At 53.0% G+C, this 17,396-nt stretch overlaps 1 protein-coding gene across 1 annotated transcript in view; it reads right to left on the reverse strand.

The window, feature by feature from the left end:
- Positions 1-406: 406 nt before the first annotated feature.
- The window catches only part of IGFN1 (immunoglobulin-like and fibronectin type III domain containing 1), a 37,421-nt gene continuing 20,431 nt past the window's right edge, over positions 407-17,396 (reverse strand). The window contains exons 12-24 of the mRNA XM_011990608.1: positions 15,275-17,391; positions 14,606-14,721; positions 13,753-13,894; positions 13,095-13,394; positions 12,206-12,505; positions 11,492-11,665; positions 10,312-10,440; positions 7,352-7,654; positions 6,274-6,362; positions 4,213-4,408; positions 3,183-3,482; positions 2,075-2,401; positions 407-884 (exon numbers count right to left, since the gene is read on the reverse strand). Coding sequence (XP_011845998.1) covers positions 871-884; positions 2,075-2,401; positions 3,183-3,482; positions 4,213-4,408; positions 6,274-6,362; positions 7,352-7,654; positions 10,312-10,440; positions 11,492-11,665; positions 12,206-12,505; positions 13,095-13,394; positions 13,753-13,894; positions 14,606-14,721; positions 15,275-17,391 — 4,507 coding nt within the window. The 3' untranslated portion in view covers positions 407-870. The remainder of the gene's footprint in view (positions 885-2,074; positions 2,402-3,182; positions 3,483-4,212; positions 4,409-6,273; positions 6,363-7,351; positions 7,655-10,311; positions 10,441-11,491; positions 11,666-12,205; positions 12,506-13,094; positions 13,395-13,752; positions 13,895-14,605; positions 14,722-15,274; positions 17,392-17,396) is intronic.

A 17,396-nucleotide genomic window follows, 5' to 3' on the forward strand; every position in this document is an offset into this window, starting at 1 on the left:
ACATAGGACAGCCCTAGGTAACCCCAGCCCGCCCTATGGTCTCCACACATATAACACCTGGGGAGGCCTCCAGCCCTGCTGCTCACAGGATTCCTGCCAGTCAGAGGAGTGCAGGAAACACGGGCCGGGAGGAAGAGAAGCATCTCCATCACCCTCTAACCTTTCTTGGCTTTCTCACCCTTGCAATCAACTATGCAGGCCTGGGCTGCAGGAGAAGAGTCCAATTCTGAGCCCATTCTCCCCTCCATCCAGAACCCACCCATCCTCCCAACTGAAGCCTGGAATAAAGGCTCTGCTTTGGAAATCTTTCCTCCAACACACTCACCCCAAGTAAATTTGCAAACGATCTGCCCGTATTAGCCTAATGTTTTAATGAAGAAATGTATAGAAAGCACATGCCGCACCCCTGCCCCCACCACACACACACCCTTGATGCCCTAGTCCTCACCCAGGTCCTCTGACCTCCTCTCCTCTTCCCTCCCTGTGGTCACAGCAGGCCCAGCTGTGCCCACCCTCCCTCCGAGGGGCTCAGCCCAGGAAAATAAGGAGCTGGCCCATCCTGCAGGCAGGTGCCCTCTGGATCTCCTGAAGCGAAGAAGAAAGAAACCCATATGATGAGGGTCCAGGAGGTTCACTGTCATTCCGTTGAGTGACTTAGCTTGGAGCCAGGAGGCAGAATGGCCTCCTCCCTTGTTTTTCTTCCCCAAGGACTTCATGTCCTCCTGGCCAAAACCTCACCAGGAGTCTTCTCACTCCTGTCTTCCTGGGGCTCTGGGCACAGCCTCCATCCTTGGGATTGGCCTCCCAGGCCAGTGCAGGTGTCAGAAGTGAAGCTTCAAGGGTCCAGGACCATCCCAGGGTGAGGTGAGGCTAGGCGCTGGGTTCTGCAAGACACAGGATATTCCAGTTGGTCCAGAGGGGCAGCCACCCTGCCCCGCACCTGTTCAGTGGTGAAGAAAACTCAGCATGGTGCTTAGGCTACAGACTCTGCTGTCAGGGGGTGTGGATTCAAATCCGGAGCCACCATGTGCTCTCTGAGCTTGGGCAAAGCCCTTTGCTGGCCCCTCGGGGAACCATAGCCACACCCAATGCCAGCTTTGTTCCGGGACTGCATGTGTACGCGAGCTGCGGTGCTTCGAGAGTGGCTTCCTAATGCCTAAGCATGGGCGCTGCGGAGAGGAGAGATACTCTGCTCCAGTGCAGAGGGGTCGTTTTTCCACAAAGGTCACCTGAGGCTTGCCTTTTATTACTATTCAAAATATAAGGTGTTTTAAGTACTATTGAAGGAAAAACTTTATTAACATATATTATCTGCAGTACTGAAAAGGAGACTACCAATGAGAGAATCAGCATGGCTCTCTAGGCACTAAATGTCCATATCTCGACATATTTAAGAAAGAACAATACGGACACCTGTTCATTTCTCAGCCTGCAATGTGTCGTGTGGCCCCACTGGGAAGCGCAGGTGGGCAGTACGCAGCCTTTCAATCAAGAGTTGCTCACCAAGTTCAAATACCTCAGTTTAAAAGTGGACAAATCGGCCAGGCACAGTGGCTCACGCCTGTAATCCTAGCTCTTTGGGAGGCTGAGACAGGTGGATCACCTGAAGTCAGGAGTTTGAGACCAGCCTGGCCAACATGGCGAAAACCTGCTTCCATTAAAAATACAAAAAAATTAGCCGGGTGTGGTGGCGGATGCCTGTAATCCCAGTTACTCGGGAGGCTGAGGCAGGAGAATATTTTGAACCCAGAAAGTGGAGGCTGCAGTGAGCCGAGATCACGCCATTGCACTCCAACCTGGGCAACAAGAACAAAACTCCATCTCGATAATAATAATAACGATAAGAATAACAATAACAATAATTTTTTTTTAAAAAGTGGGCAAATCGAGACCACATGTGGGCTTGTGTTGGTAGGTTAAATAGCTGAAAGTTCATAGAGTCAGGCAGAGAGTCCTGGTCTCCTGACTCCCCGCTGAATCCCTCTAGGCACCCCTTGGAGGCTCCCTGAAGGCAGGCAGGTGACTGCTCTCCTGGCTCTCCTTCCTGTCCCACTGCCAGGGCAGCCACCATTACCTATGACAATGAGGGTGGCAGTACTGACTGCCTGGCCCAGCGTGTTCTCGGCCACAGCCTTGTACTCGCCGCTGTCCTTCAGGGATACGCTGGGGATGGTGAGGGAGCACACGCCCATCAGGTCAGTGCTGTACACTGCGGGGTTTCCTTCCAGGCTGCGGTCGTTCTTGAACCAGGTGACGTGGGGCCGGGGCGAGCCCTGCACGGCGCAGCTCATGCAGCACTCGCAGCCTTGGGGCAGGAGATGGGACCGCAGGCCCACCAGGAACCGGGGCTTCTGGCTCAGGTCGGGCTCCCGGTAGCTCTGAGCCTTCACTGTGAACCTGTCTGTGGTGAAAGCCGGGGTGAGAGGGAGGAGGGTGAGAAAGTGAGGAAAGCCTGGCTGAGACTCGAGTCTGGGTAGAGAGCTCAAGACACTACCATGTAGGCCTTACCTGGGATTTCCTGCCACATCTTGCCTGCAAATTTGGACCCCAAGGCTTGCCTCATTCTATCCTTTTCCCAAAATTCTTTATGGATTTTTTTTTTTTTTACTTTATGGATTTTTTGGTAGCTAACACACATTCACTGTGGACAATGAGAATACACCGAGAATCAAAGGAGAAAGAATAAAAACCAGTCATAATGTCACTACCTGTAGATGACCATAGCTGACATTTTGGTGTAGAGCTTTCCTGATATTTTTGTATTTTATGAAAAAGAAACCTTCATTTGATTTTATAGCCTGCTCTTCTAGTGACTGATCTTAAGGTCCACATCTACCTTGCTGTAAAATACACTTTGTTTTCAGAGAAATGTTAACCTCTATTTGCCTTATTGTCTGTGACTGCTTTTGAAAATCCTCCCAAAGCCACCTCAGACACCCAAACACCCACACCAATCTCATTCTCCCCACGGAGGTCAGGGGTGCAGAGGATGTCAGTACAGGTAGGTGTGAGGCAGGAGAGGGAGGAGCAGCAGCTCAGGGATGCTGGCTGTTATTTGGCATGCTCCAGGCCATCTCTGCCACAGTCCCTATCCTGTGCACCTGCCATGCTTGGGAGCATCCCGCTGCACTGCAGAGTGCAACCCCCACCCTGCCTCCTCCTCCCTCTCAGGGGCTGCTTACCGCGCTGCCGGGGGATGCACCAGGGCTGGCTGGTGTACGAGGGTTTGCTGGCCCCCAGCTCATTCTTGGCCACCACCCTGAAGTGGTACTCGTGACCAGGGAGGACGCCCAGGAGAGTGAAGCGGTTGGTGTGGATGCGGTCGGCTGCCTCGCGCCAGGGACCATGTGCCGAGGAGCGTGTGAACACTGTATAGTGTAGCGGGACACCCCGGGCCTCGTCCGGAGAGGGCTCCCACTCAGCCGTCACCGTCCCAGGCACATTCTCCTGCAGGTGGATGGGCCCAGGTGCCTGCGGACATACTTCAAGAGAGACGGCAGAGGGAAGTCACGTGGAGGGGACCCAGCAGGGCTGCTGCCAGCCCCCTCCAGGTCCCAAGTCTTCTAAGGGTCCTGGGGAATGCAGTCTTGCCACATAGGTAGCTGGGGCCAGAGTGAGTTTGGCCAGATGTCCACAGTTATCTCTAGAGGGTAGAAAATCTCCCCAAAAGAGTAATTATAATTCACTTCAGTTTTTAAGTAAAATGACACAGGACAAGACATGCATTTTTGGACAGAGGCAGGGCTCTCATGAGGCCGCATTACAGAGCCCCCACTGTTAGTCTATTTGATCATTTCTGGATATCCAGAAGCTCCTCCAGGGCAGGGGCTGTGTGGAGCCACAGCTGGGGAGGAAAGCCTTTATTCTGTGCAACGGCTGCAAACAATTTTGTCCCCTGGGTCTTTGGAGTGATGTAACAGTGGTGACTGCCTCTGCTCACTGACTCAAAGGGAAGGATAACTGAGGTTGGAGAGGAGCCATGACATGACTGTCTCTAGGCTCCTGAGGCAGAAGGACAATGGAAGTCCCTGGGAAGCTTCCGGGGTCCTTTCTACTTTGTATCATCAAGCACAGAGGAAAGGTGGAGCATGGTCACCTTGCATACCTAGCCCTGGAAGAGTGGCTGAGACCTATGCCCAGACCCGTGGACATCTCCTTGCCTTGGTGAGTGGCCAAGCCAGCGTCCAGAGCCCAGAGCCAGACCTGCCTCACCTGCCACCCTGATACGGAAGCTGTGGGCAACCTCCTTCCCCTGCAGGGTCCTCAGCACTACAGTGTAGAGACCACTGTCTGAGAGGCCAGCCACAGGGATCAGAAGCTGGGTGAGGCCATCCTTTGTGACGGTCACACTTCTTTTGGGCAAGGGCAAGCCGTCCTTCAGCCAGGTCACCTCAGGCATGGGCACGGCCTGAGAAAGGAGAGGAAGGAAAAGTTGAGAAGGGCAGCTGGCAGTTTCATGGAGGTGATGGCATTTAAGCTAGGCTGAAGGTAGAAGTGGTGAGAAGAGCCTTGTACAAGGAGAAAGTTGGCAAGAAAACGCAGAAGGTAGACAAGAAAACACAGGTGGGAAAGAGGGGTGGTGATAAAGTGTGAGGTTGGCAGATGGGGATGGTAGGGGGGCAGTGGAACAGGAAAGGAAGTTGGACGAGGAGATTTGGCAAAAATGCAAAGTGCCCTCCACGTCACACCTGCACAGACATCTGGATGTTATCCTGTAAGCCAGGAGCCACGGCTGTCAGATTCTGAGCAGGAAAGCATAATGAGTTCTGGATCCACATTGCAGGGGGTGGGATGGGAATGAGAAGGGATGTGTGGGGAGGGGAGTGTTAACTACCCTGGCACCCACATAGGAGATAATTTGGCAAAAGTCTAGGAGGAAGATTTCGGTGTCCTGGCCTTGAACTGTGGTGACCCTGAGCAGGGTGGGAAGGCCAGTCCAGCTGCTTGGTGACTGTGCCGCCAGTTCCCTATGGGGCCCTCAGTACAGGGCACGGTGGGTACCAGAGTCAAATGAAGACACTGATAGTAACTAACTGAACTTACAGGATTGTTCTGAGAATTTAAAGTGTTAATAATAAATACATGGAAAGCAGAGAGAACAAGACCTAGTACATGATAATTACTCAATGTGCATTAAATATTTTTGTCATCATTATCACTATCATTATTATCATTATTGTGGTTAAGAACAAGTCATTTAGAGTAAGATAGACTGGTTTGAATCTGGCTCTGTGTGCTATGAGCTTCCTACACAGATGATGATGATTTTAAACAATAATAATATTAAAACATATTGGGTGCTGCCATATGCCAGGCCCTACATATACACTTTCAATATATTAATTCCTTGAACCCTCAGACTTTTGAGATAGGTTACTATTATTATCCCCTTTTGACAGATGAGGAAGGTGAAACACAGAGATGTTAAGATATTTGTCCTGGCTGGGCACAGTGGCTCACACTTGTAATCCCAGCACTTTGCGAGGCCGAGGCAAGTGGATCACCTGAGGTCAGGAGTTCAAGACCAGCCTGGCCAACATGGCGAAACCCCAGCTCTACTAAAAATACAAAAATTAGCCAGGTGTGACGGCGGGCGCATGTAATCCCAGCTACTCCGGAGGCTGAAGCAGGAGAATCGCTTGAACCCAGGAGATGGAGGTTGCAGTAAGCCGAGATCTCGCCACTGCACTCCAGACTGGGAGACAGAGTGAGGCTCCATCTCTAAATAAATAAATAAATAAATAAATAAATAAATAAATAAATAATATTTGTCCAAAGTCAAACGGCTGTGAGTGATGACGTCAAAATTTGAACCCAGGCAGTTTGTACTTTTAGCCACCACCCTACTGTTATAAAGTCAGGTGGTGTTAGTGTTGGTTAAGGATCACCCTGAGTCAAATGTAGGTCATGTGATTGCACAAAAATACATTGCAAAGCCAAAGGGGACCATCGGCACGGCCGGCTTTCTGAATTCCCAAACTAGGAGAGGTGGAGAACCGGAAGAGCCTTAATTTGGAGGTGCAGTAGCAGAAGCTACCACTAGAGGGATTTGCAGGCCTGGAGCAGAATGGCCACCCAGTGGCCAAGTGAGGGCGGTACCTTCAAGGAGGACCTGAATCCTTCCTTCCTCATGTCTCTCGCCTGATTTCCACAAGCCCAGGACACTGACTAGGGGCCAAAATGGAATAGGGAAGAAAAGAGAACCACAGGGCTGAGTCTGGCCCCCTTGGCCTCTCTGGGCTTCCCTCCCCACACCCCTGTAGGTACACTCACTTCAAAGGAGATCGGCACACGAACAGTGTCCCCGATCTTGACCGTCAGCAAGTCCTTGGTGCTGGAGTCCACAAGGAACTTAGGACAGACTGAAACACACAAGAGGACTGGTTACCTCCCTTCTGCCTCCCAGTTGGACCCCAGCCCCAGGTCCCCAGCAAGGCAGGGCTGGGGGGGAAGAATGAGCCAGTTGGGATGCTGAGATCCCAACACGTTGGGGCCTCTAAAGGACTGGAGTGCAGCTGGGAGCAGAATCTTCAGGGGGCACCCCAGGAGCTGGTGGGGAGATGCTAGCAGGGGAGGGACAGGAGCTGAGAAAGGGACCCCGCAGGGAGAGGGGTGGACTAGGCTGGAACAGAGGAAGATGCTGATATGTGGCAGAGCACTTATGTTTTGCAGATGAGATAGACACCAATCTAAGACAGGAAGTGACTTGCCTGAGGTCACACTTTGTTCGGGAGAAAGCCAGGACAAGATTCTGGGACTCTGGACTCCATGTGCTGTGTTTGTGTCTCCCTACTGTCACAGTGATGACTAGGGTCAGCTGGGGTGGCCCAGTGTCAGCTTGGGTCAAAGGCAGGTCAGGTGCTTGTAGTGGTTAAAGCCCAAAGGGAAAGACAATCCTCTTTTCAATAATAATGGGGACCTGGGCATGTCCCATTCTGAATGTGAACCACAGGAGCTGAGCTGCACTTAGGCCTTCTAAGGCCATGTGCAGGAAGCAGCCACTCTCTCTCCTAGATAACATCAACTTTGGAGTCTCCAGGTTTAAATCCTGGCTCTACCACATACCATTGGTGACAATGTGGGCAAAGTACCTTGAACCTCGGTTTCCTTCTCTGTAACTTCAGAATAGAAACATTAATGTTGTAGTATAGTTATGAGTCGTAATGAGAAAACATTTCTAAGAAGGGACTGCCTAGCCCAGTGCCTAGCACCTAGTAGGTGCTCAATAAATGTTACTTCCTGAAACTGAGGGTGGAGATCCTGGCTTAGCAAGTGTATGGCGGCTACTCAGGGGCCCCCTCTCAGGAGGGGCTTGCAGGGCTCAGAGGTCGGGGAAGGAGGCAGCACTCACCAGTAGCAGGCATGGCTTGCACTAATGTGTCCAGGGCAGTGGGCTGGCTCTGACCTCCTTCATTAACTGCTGTCACCCGCACAAAGTAGCCCTCTCCAGGCCGAAGGCCCTTGGCCGTGTAGGTGGTGACTGGCACGGTGCCCGCATGGCACGGGAGCCACTGGAGACTGTCTGAGCCACACAGCTCCACCACATACCCCTGGGCTTCGTCCCCGTCCTTGGTGTCTGGCCCAGCCCAGCTCAGAGTGATGCTGGTGTTCGATGTGTCTGTGACTTGGAGATTCCTCACCGGCCCAGGGGGTCCTGCCAGGCAGCATGGGAGCGTCAGGAATGGCATCTCCTGAGGGAGGCCACTCAGTGTGGATTTTGATTAGCCTTCCTTGTGGGAGACTGGGAAGTTTTTCCACTTAGCAATTCTGCCTTTAGATTCTTCCTGAAACACCTACCTTGTTCCAAATTCTTACTGTAACCAGCACTTTGTCTCCGTTATGCACACAGATCCCAGGCCACCTCTCCCAGGAAGCCTCCCCCAACTCATTTCCCTCATTCATTCACCAACCTGCCAAATGCCTTCTCCTAACTATCCTTCTGTAATTCCAGAAAACCGAGATTTTAGTTGATGACCTCTTGGGTTCCATTATCCCGTAAGACTGGACTTCTACATGTTTTTATTCTGGACTCTAAACTCTTATTAGAGTCAAGACTCTGCCTTTTGGGCACTCAGTGCAGGCTTCTTGTTCTCCACTTGTTACATGAGAACAATAATAATAGCCCCACCTACCCACAGAGGTTTTAGTACAAGCAAAAAGCACAATGAGCGTGGAATCACCTGGTGAGCTTAAAAATACTGGCACCTAGATGCCACCTCAGAGATTCTGATTTAATTAGTCTGGGGTGCAGTCTAGGCATCAACATTTTTAAGAGTTTTCCACGTGTTTCTAAATATGCAATGAAGTTTGAAAACCACTAGGCTAGGGCAGTACTTCTCAAACTTTAATTAGTATAGAAGTTACCTGGGGATTTTGGTAAAAATACAGACCCTTATTCAGTAGGTCTGGGGTGAGGCCTGAGATTCAGCATTTCTCATAAATTCTAATAAGATGATGTTGCTGGGCCATAGGCCTTGCTTAGCAGCAAGAATCCAGAAAATGTGGTGATTGCCGTGGCTGCTATTAGACACTGCTTATTCTATCCATTGTCTCTACTTCCCACCACTGATAGGAGAGATTAATAGGCTGTGGGTCCATGGCTCATGCCTGTAATCATAGCACTTTAGGAGGCCAAGGCAGGAGGATAGCTTGAGACCAGGAGTTCAAGACCAGCGAGACCCTGTCTCTACAAAAACATAAATTAACAGGTGTGGTGGCACATGCTCATAGTTCCAGCTGCTTAGGAGGCTGAGGCAGGAGGATTGCTTGAGGCCAGGAGTTCAAGGCTACAATGAGCCAAGATTGCATCACTGCACTCTAGCCTAAGTAAAAGAGTGAGATCCTGTCAGAGAGAAAGAAAGAAAGAAAGAAAAAAAGAAAGAAAGAAAGAAAGAAAGAAAGAAAGAAAGAAAGAAAGAAAGAAAGAAAGAAAGAGAGAAAGAGAGAAAGAGAGAGAAAGAGAGAGAAAGAGAGAGTGTGAAGGAGACAAAGAAAGAAAGAGAGAAAGAAAGAAGAGAGAGAGAGAAAGAAAAGAAAAGAAAAGAACAGAGAAGAAAAAGAAAAGAAAGAGAAAAGATAGGACAGCCTTGGTCCATTTGCAAGGAGTAAGTTGCATGGGCCAGCTTTCCTCCCTGATCCCTCCATTCCACACCCTGCCCTTCCTAGGACTAAAACTCAGATATGACTTGAACAATGAAACTTACAGAATGTTCCGGTCTTGTTGGGTTCATTCAAACAGCCTGAACACCTGCAATGGGCTAGGCTCTGTGGGGCACAGAGATGCTCTCCAGGTGTTGACCACCTGGCCCATCCAGCAAGTGCCAGAAATGTGCTGCTCCCCAGAGGACCTGGTGTAGGCAAGCTCATTAGGGGATGAGAAATACAGAGCAGCATTTTCTAAGCTGTATGCCTTGGAGTGACACTTTTAATAGGTATTTTGTGAAAAAGCTAGATTTGGATCAAGGTTAGACAGGTTTTTTTCCCCTGCAGGACTTGGAAACATCATAGGCTCACATCATACACATCTTTGATCACAGACATTTTTTGCTGTTCCTGTTGTTCTCAGAATGTCTGCTGGCATCTCTCGATACACTCCATGTTCTCAAGACCACAGGTCTCAGATAGGAAATGCTATCTCAGACTGTAAGTTTCTCAAGGGCAGAGACCAGGATCGATTCACCTACTTCCTCGCACAATGCTGGCCATTTAGTAGGTGATGGGCAAATATTCATTGGATAGAGAATTGACGCTGAGCTTCCCCTGTCACCTGCTCTCCGCCCTGCCTGATGGGCACACAGGGGTGAGTGGATGCTTATGGGACTAGAGCAGGTGGGCCAGACTGGGGGCTGGCCTGCCTAGAGGCCAAAGAGTGAGTGAAGTGATCCTGAAAAGAACTCCCCCTTTTTATTTTGTTTTATTACTATTTTGTTGAGACAGGGTCTCCCTCTGTCATGCAGGCTGGAGTGCAGTGGTGCAATCATAGTTCACTACAGCCTCCAACTCCCGGGGTCAAGCAATCCTCCTGCCTCTGCCTCCCAAAGTGCTAGGATTACAAGTATGAACCATTACGCTTAACAGGGAAGGAATCTTCTAATCCCACTGCCTGGCTTCTGGGCCTATTTGATCTCAATATAGGGGCCCTAAGATGTGGCTCACCCGAGAGGCCTTTTGATTTTTATATCTCAGCCCTCCTGACCATGTCCTTCAGGACTGCCCCGACCTGTGACCTGTGATCTCCCATCAAGTCCTACCCGGCTTCAGGGCTATCCCGTCCTCACCCCCACCCCCATCCTGGGTTGGTTCCCTACTTACTCATGGGGTCCCGAGCAAAGACGGCATCTGATGGGGGTCCAGGCTCTCCAGGGCCTGAGGGAGCCACAGCTGTGACCCGGAACTCGTACTGACAGCCCTGCCGCAGGTCCGCCACCGTCCACCTCCTCTCTGTGAAGAGTCCGCTCATGTGAGTCCCACCCGGATGGGGCTGGCCATGGGGAGATAGCTTGGGTGCCTCCAAGTTCTGAAGGAGACCAAGCCTGGGGTCCTAACACATTCCTCCCTACAGCCCTCCACCTGCTGTGACTCAGTTCCCTCCAAAGTGGAAAGAGCACTGCTCAGGGCATCAGGGGCCTCGGGTCCCTGTCTGGTTCCACCACTAACTTGCTGGATGTTCTTGGGCAAGTACCTTAATCTCCCTGGTTGTCTCTGCCTTACAGAGTTGCTGTCATATTTAAATAAAGCAGGATAACTAAATAGTGAAATTGTAAGGCTGCCCTTTGTTCATCTCTCTTTCCAGAGATAAGGAAACTGAAGCCCTGACAGGCCTCAGCTTCTAAGTAGCAGAGCCATGACCTGAACCCAGGTCTCCTGGCAAGCTGTTCTGAACCCGTTCTTCCCTCCTCAAACCTGGACTTCTGCAGCATGCACGCAGAGCAAAGAAATGCTAAGGGCTACCAGAAGACCCCTCGCATCTGCCCAGCCCTTTGGCTTTTCCAAGTTCTTTCTGATCTCAGAATGCAGTTTGTTTCTTAGGAAACTACTTAGTGGGGCAGGGGACCCTCCTCTCCACTTCATGGATGTGGAAATTCAGATCTAGAGAGGAAGTGAACTGTCCAAGGTCAAGGCAAAAAGTAGAGGGGCCAGGGCTAACAGCTCCATCTCTGGCTCCCAGCTGGGATTTCTGAATCAGGGCTTCTTGACCTCAGCATGATTGACATTTTTTTTTTTTGCCAGATACTTCTTGGGTTTTTTGACAGGAGGGGATGCATTCTGTCCTGTGTACTGTAGGATGTTTAACAGCATACTTGACCTCTTTACACTAGATGCCAGTAACATCTACCCTCCACCCAGTTGTGACCATGAAAAATATCTCCAGATACTGCCAAACCACCCTAGATAAGAACCACTGTATTAAACCAATCTGGACTGACAAGTTCCTGGCATCCTGGAGCCAGGAGCGGTCTAAGGAAGCTCTGGAAGCCAGGACAATGCTCACCAGGCACCGGCTGGTCGTTCACTGCTGTCCAGGTGTTGCTCCCCTTCTTACGCCTCTCGATCAGGTAGCCCAGGATGTGGGCGCTGCCAGGGCCCCTAGGTGCCGTCCATGTCAGCGTGATGCCCTGGCTGGAGGCTGACAGGATGGCTGGCGCGGAAGGGGCCTTGGGGAGAGCTGGGGGCAAGGAAGATTCCAGTCAGCCAGAGGCCTTGAAAGGTGCCGGCTCACGGGGAGCCCCTGGGGGTAGGAGGCACGGGCATCTGGGGCAGGCCACACTCCTCCCAGTCCTGGCGAGTGTCGGGGCTGAGCCAGCCCACCCTAGGTCAGTGTTCCAGCTATTCAAGGGAAGGAATGAAAAGACAGAGAAGGCACTGTGGCACCGTGGCCTCGGAGCCTAGAGCCAGCCCTGAGGCCCCTCTGCCTCGGGTCCCCTGATAGGATGTTGGAGGTGGATGCCCCTCTCTCCCTGGGGCATGAGACAGTAGGCTTTGCTGGCCCATACCCTCACTCCCGGAGACTCTGTAAAACACTTCCTCATCTGGGTGCCAGATCCCAAATGCAGCTGAGGGAAGGAGTCTCCAGAGTGCTATAGAAGGGCCTCCGAAGCCCTGAGCACAGGCTGGTGTCATTCAGCCTCTGGGACAGCCTGCCCTCCTTGGCACAGCGGGGAGCCCAGGAGTGTCCTCCACCCCCAGCCCCAGCCTTTTCTCTCACCCTCAGGAGCCACCAATGTCTCCTCAGACTCCAGGGCCTCGCCAGCCCCCTCCGAGGTCACAGCCCGCACTCGGAAGGCATACTTCCTGCCTGGCTCCACATGGGCATCCGTGAAGGTGGTGCTGTCAGCGGGGGCCTCGCCCACCTTCAGCCAAGTGCTCCTGCCAGCCTGCCGTCTCTCCACCATGTAGCACTCTACAGGCTGGCCCCCATCATCCCTTGGGGGCCGCCAGCGGAGGCAGACACCAGCCCTCTGGCAATCCTGAACCTCCATGGGGCCTTGTGGGGGATCAGGCTTATCTGGGGACCCACAGAGAAGAGCAGGAAGAGGAGAGGTCAGAGGAGCTAGATGGGAACGGCGCCGCTCCCCGCCCCCCTTCGCCACTCATCAGTGGATAAGCCTGCAATGGGGCAGACTGTCCAGAGAGCCTTGGGCATTACCCAGAGGGTCACACACTCTTGAGACGTCCCCACCCCCAACACATATGTGCACCCAGGGATATGCCATGGAATGCACCAGCCCCTCCCAGCTCCACCGTCCAGGGGCTGGTATGGGCACCTGCTCGGCCCACAGCAGTCCTACCTTGCTGGCACTACTCAGCGCTGGGGACCGCCATCCTACCCAGCAGCTTCCTGAGGGCCCAGTGCATTGGGATCAGAGAAGCATAATCGGCTCCCCCCCGCCCAGCAGGAGCCCGGCACTGTGTTGATCTCAACTGCTTCTTCCTAAGCAGTCTGAGCAGAATTAGGGGTAGGTCTGGATCTTAAACAGCATGCAAATGAGGATCAGAGCCACAGAGATCACACCCCAGGCCTGCCCTTGATGGCAGGGAGGGCCCAGAACCCTGGGAACTCTCAGGCCTTGGTTGGGAGAAGATGGGGTTGGTACCTATGACTTTCAGGGTGAGCTCAGCCTGCACAGAGCCTCCCTCACTCCTCAGCGTCACACTGTACTGGCCACTGTCCTTCCTGCCTGTGCTGGGGAGGCACAGCCGCGTGTAGCCATCCCCCAGGTCCACCTGGGCCTCCTTGTCACCACTGCCCACCACCTTGGCCCCGTCCTTTCTCCAGGCAGCCTGAACGGGGAGGTGGCTCTGGAAGGGGATCTTCACTGTCACCGGCTTCCCAGCCTTGACCACCAGTGGCTCTCTCAGTTTCTCCGTCACATCTGGAGCAATGGTAGGGGAATCTGGAAATAAAACAAGAGAGTCAAAGACCAGAGCACTGGGCACCAGGGAATGCAGAAAGGAGGACCCAGAGAAGGAAGTCTGGGGGAAGATTAAGGAATCCCCTGCCCTGCCACAAAGGGAAGGGGCTTCATCTGCAGCGGGAGAGACCAGGCTTAGACCTCATCAAGGACTTCCTGACAAGGAAAGAGCTAAGATGCTGGAATAGGCAGAGTATGAGTTGGCTTTTTAAATCATCTTCTCTGGGGATGAGATTAGATACTGGCTGCAGAGTAGCCACAAATTCAGGTGTTTTAAAGCAAGGCATATCACCTGGTACAAAGAGACTGTGGGACAGGGCAGGGCAGGGCTAGGCCTTACCCTGGACGGTCAGAGTGGCCTCGCTCTGCTGGTCACCAGCTACAAAGGTGTACCTCCCGGCTTGGGTCCCCTGCACGCGCGCGATGAAGAGGCTGTGCACGAGACCATCTTGCTTAAAGATGACTCCATCCTGGGCGGTGAGCTGGAGACAGGGCCACAGCAGGAGAAGGTCACCCCATTCCCATCCCAGCTCCTCCAGGCCAGCTAACCAGAGCCCTTTACAGATGCCGGGATCCTGATAACAGCTGTGTGAATGGAATGCTTACTGTGTGCCAATGCTCTCTGTGCTTAGCACCTTATTTAATTGTCTAACAATCTTATGAAGTAAGTGCTATTATTAGTCCCACTTCATAGATGAGGAAGCCAGACTGTTCACCAGCTTGCTTGAGGTCACATAACTGGTAGTGGCAGAGCCGGGATCTGAAGCCGGACCTAGCTGATACTGAGCCTCATGCCCTGAGTCACTTTGATGTTTCTCTTGGGGTGACAGCTTTAATGGAGGAGAGGGAGGTTGTGCAGGGAGATGAGGGCCCCCTTCTGGTAGGGATGAGAAGATGGCATTTATACAAGCCCTTGAAGGATGGGTAGGATTCAGCAGGTATGGGTATAGAAGAGGCGTTTTGGATGGTGGAAGAACAAGGGGTGTGCTGCAGGGCGTAGGATACACATCATTTAAAAATCCAATTTTATTTTAAACGCACCAAGTTATTGGCTATTTAAACTTCTCCTGAGGTGGATACATTAGTAAAATGAAGAATGAAAAATCTTTTTTTCAAAGCCTTTACTCTTTTTGTTCTCTGCTTTACCTCTGTCCCTACTGCTGGTAAAGAGAAGCTGTGAGGGGAGGCAGTACCTTGACGCCATCCTTAAACCAGGTGCCGGGTCCCAGGTCACTGGTGAGGATACAGGAGAGTGTGGCAGCCTCCCCCTGCTGCACCTTCATGTCAGCCAGGCCCTGGGAGAAGTAGCCTATGGGGCCGGAAGAGACACAGAGGGGGTCGCCAGAGCTGAGCCTCCCAGGCCATGGCCTGCGCTGTGCCCTGCAAGGCCACCATGGTCCTGCCAACTGGGCACAGCTGGTGTCAGCAGGGCTGGTTCCCAGCATCTATGCTGCCTTGGTGCCAATGCCCTGGTCTTCCTAGACAGGAGCCCAAGCATTGCTGCTTTTCTCAGCAGGACCTAGGCTGGTCCAGGAGACCTGGGGTGTAAGGTATACGAAGGCCCCCTTCCTCCCGCCGCTGCAAGTCACCCAGGTGAGAAGTCTGGTAACCCACAGACAGTTGGGTCAACAACTCTGGTGCTGTGGACATAAGGTTTCAAGAGCAAAGAGGTCTCCTAGGAGAACACTGAGCCTCTCACAGGCTGGACCCCATCTTCATAAAGAGGAAGAGGTTGCTTCCTAAATTTGCAAAAGGTTCCTGAGAATGGGGAGTACTGGCAGGGACAAAATCCTGGGGCTGGGGGCAGAACTGGGACAGACCCAAGCATCCCAGTGGCCAGGGAGCTCCCCACTGTCTCTAACCCATGGGAGCCAGCTCAGCAGAGAAGCACCTACCTCGGGCCTCCTTGGAGAAACTGCCAGTGCCAGGCTTATATCTGGATGTGGAACTCTGGGTAGCATCTCTCCTCTCTCCATAGATGTCCAACCTGCCATCTTTGCCACCTCTCCTGCTACCAAGGTGACCGGGGGGCTCCCGGCTCTGATCTTCATTCAGCATCTCCTCCAGGCACCCCTGGTTCTCCCCCATAGACTGCCATCCCATGCTTCCAGCCTCATCCGCTCCCCTTCTCTTTCCTCCTCCCACCTCAGCCCCTGACTGTGCCTGAGACCTGCTCCTAAGTGAGCCAGACCTCCTGCCTGACCTCCCAGCCTCTTCCACTCCCTGTACCTCATCCTCCTTTAGGGCCCCAGGACCCTGGACCTCACCATCCTCAGCCTCCAGGGACCCCTGCTCCCCGAGGGACCTCTTTCCTCCTCTCTGTCCCTTGCCTAGCTGAGAGCTCAGGTCCTGGGTCCCTCCTGACCTATCTCCAGAGGCTCTTCTGCCAAAGGGACCATCTAAGCCATTCCAGGCTCCCTGAGGTCCTGACTCCCCAGGTTTTGGGATGACAGCATTCCCCCACTCAGTAGAATTCCCCTTGCCCAGGATACCTGAGTCCTCTGCACCACCAGAACTGCCCCTTCCATGACTTGAACCTTTGCTATCCAGGGACCATGGGCATCGGCATCCACCAGCCACCTCTTGGCCTGGTGTACCCTCCCTGCCCTTTAAGCCCCCTGGCCCTTCATGGATCCCACCAAAAGCGGCATCTTTTTCCTGCAGAGAACCGGAAGCTCTGGAGCCTGCGGGCTGCTTCCCAGCACCTATGCTGCCTCGGCTAAACCCCTGGTTTTCCCAGTCAGGAGCCCAGGCATTGCTCATTCCTAGTCCATCAGCAGGCCCTGATGTTGACTTGCCCCTTTCCCCAGGCATAGAGCTGCTGTCCAGATCCTGGCCTGTCCCCGCTGAGCTCCCTGAGCCTATCCTTCTGCCTCCCAAAAGTGAGTCCCCGCCTCCCTGAGATGCCAATCTCCCCTGGCCAGCAACTCTACACCTGTCTGTCATTCCTGGGCCTGCTTTCCAGATGTCCTGTTCATGTCCAGACCCCAGAGCAGCCATTCCTGCCCAGGTTTCACCTTCTACTGCCCCCTTGCCATCAAGAAACCCAGAAGACCCCATAATCCCTGCTTGGTCTGGAGACCTATCCTTTGCCCTGGGAGCCCCTCTGTCCCTAGAAGACCCTGGAGTCCCAGAACTATCTTGCCATTCTTTGACATCTGGTTTTCCCTTGGCACCAGCAGCCTCCAAGGCCTCAGGGATCCCTGAGGTTCCATAGCCCCCAAGATCTTTGGTGGAGCCTCTCTCATCTGAAAGAGTCTGTGGCCCTCCCTGAGACCCCAGCACCCTTGGGCCCCTGGGGCTGTCTCTCTGTGCCATGCCACCTGCAGTGCCCAGCATTCCAGCCATCCCAGGTTCCACCCCAGGTCCTGCCCCATCCACAAGCCCTGTTTCCCTGGCTCGCTCTGGACCATCCTTGCAGCTCGTGCCATCCTCTGATGCTACCCAATATCCTGACCTGTGCCCCATGGCTTTGTGGCCTCTGGGTCCAGCCTCAGGTCCTATTCCAGCTAGTGAGCCTGGTACTCCAAGCCTCCCTGAACCATCTCCATAACGCATCTCACCCTCTGGCCCCATTTCCCCAGATCCTCCTGAGCCTCCCCTATAACTGACCTCACTCCCTGACCCCATGCCACCAGTTCCCCCAAAGCCTTGCCCACAACCTGCCTCACTCCCTGACAAAATGTACCCAGAATCCTCCAAACTACCCCTAGAACCTGCCTCACTCCCTAATGGAATCCTCCCAGAACCCCCTAAAACATTCTTATAACCTGCCTCACCTCCTGAACTAATTTTTCCAGAACCGCCTAAACCATTCCTGTAATCTGTATAACTCCCTGAACCCATTCCCTCAGGAGCTCCCAAATCCTTCCTGTAGCCTGCCTCATCCACTGACCCCATTTCCCCAGAACCCCCTAAACCATCCCTAAAACCTGCCTTACTCCCTGAACCCATTCCCTTAGGAGCCCCCAAATCCTTCCTGTA

The sequence above is a fragment of the Mandrillus leucophaeus genome, unplaced genomic scaffold (genome assembly GCF_000951045.1).
Source record: "Mandrillus leucophaeus isolate KB7577 unplaced genomic scaffold, Mleu.le_1.0 Scaffold38, whole genome shotgun sequence".
Taxonomy (NCBI): Eukaryota; Metazoa; Chordata; class Mammalia; order Primates; family Cercopithecidae; genus Mandrillus; species Mandrillus leucophaeus.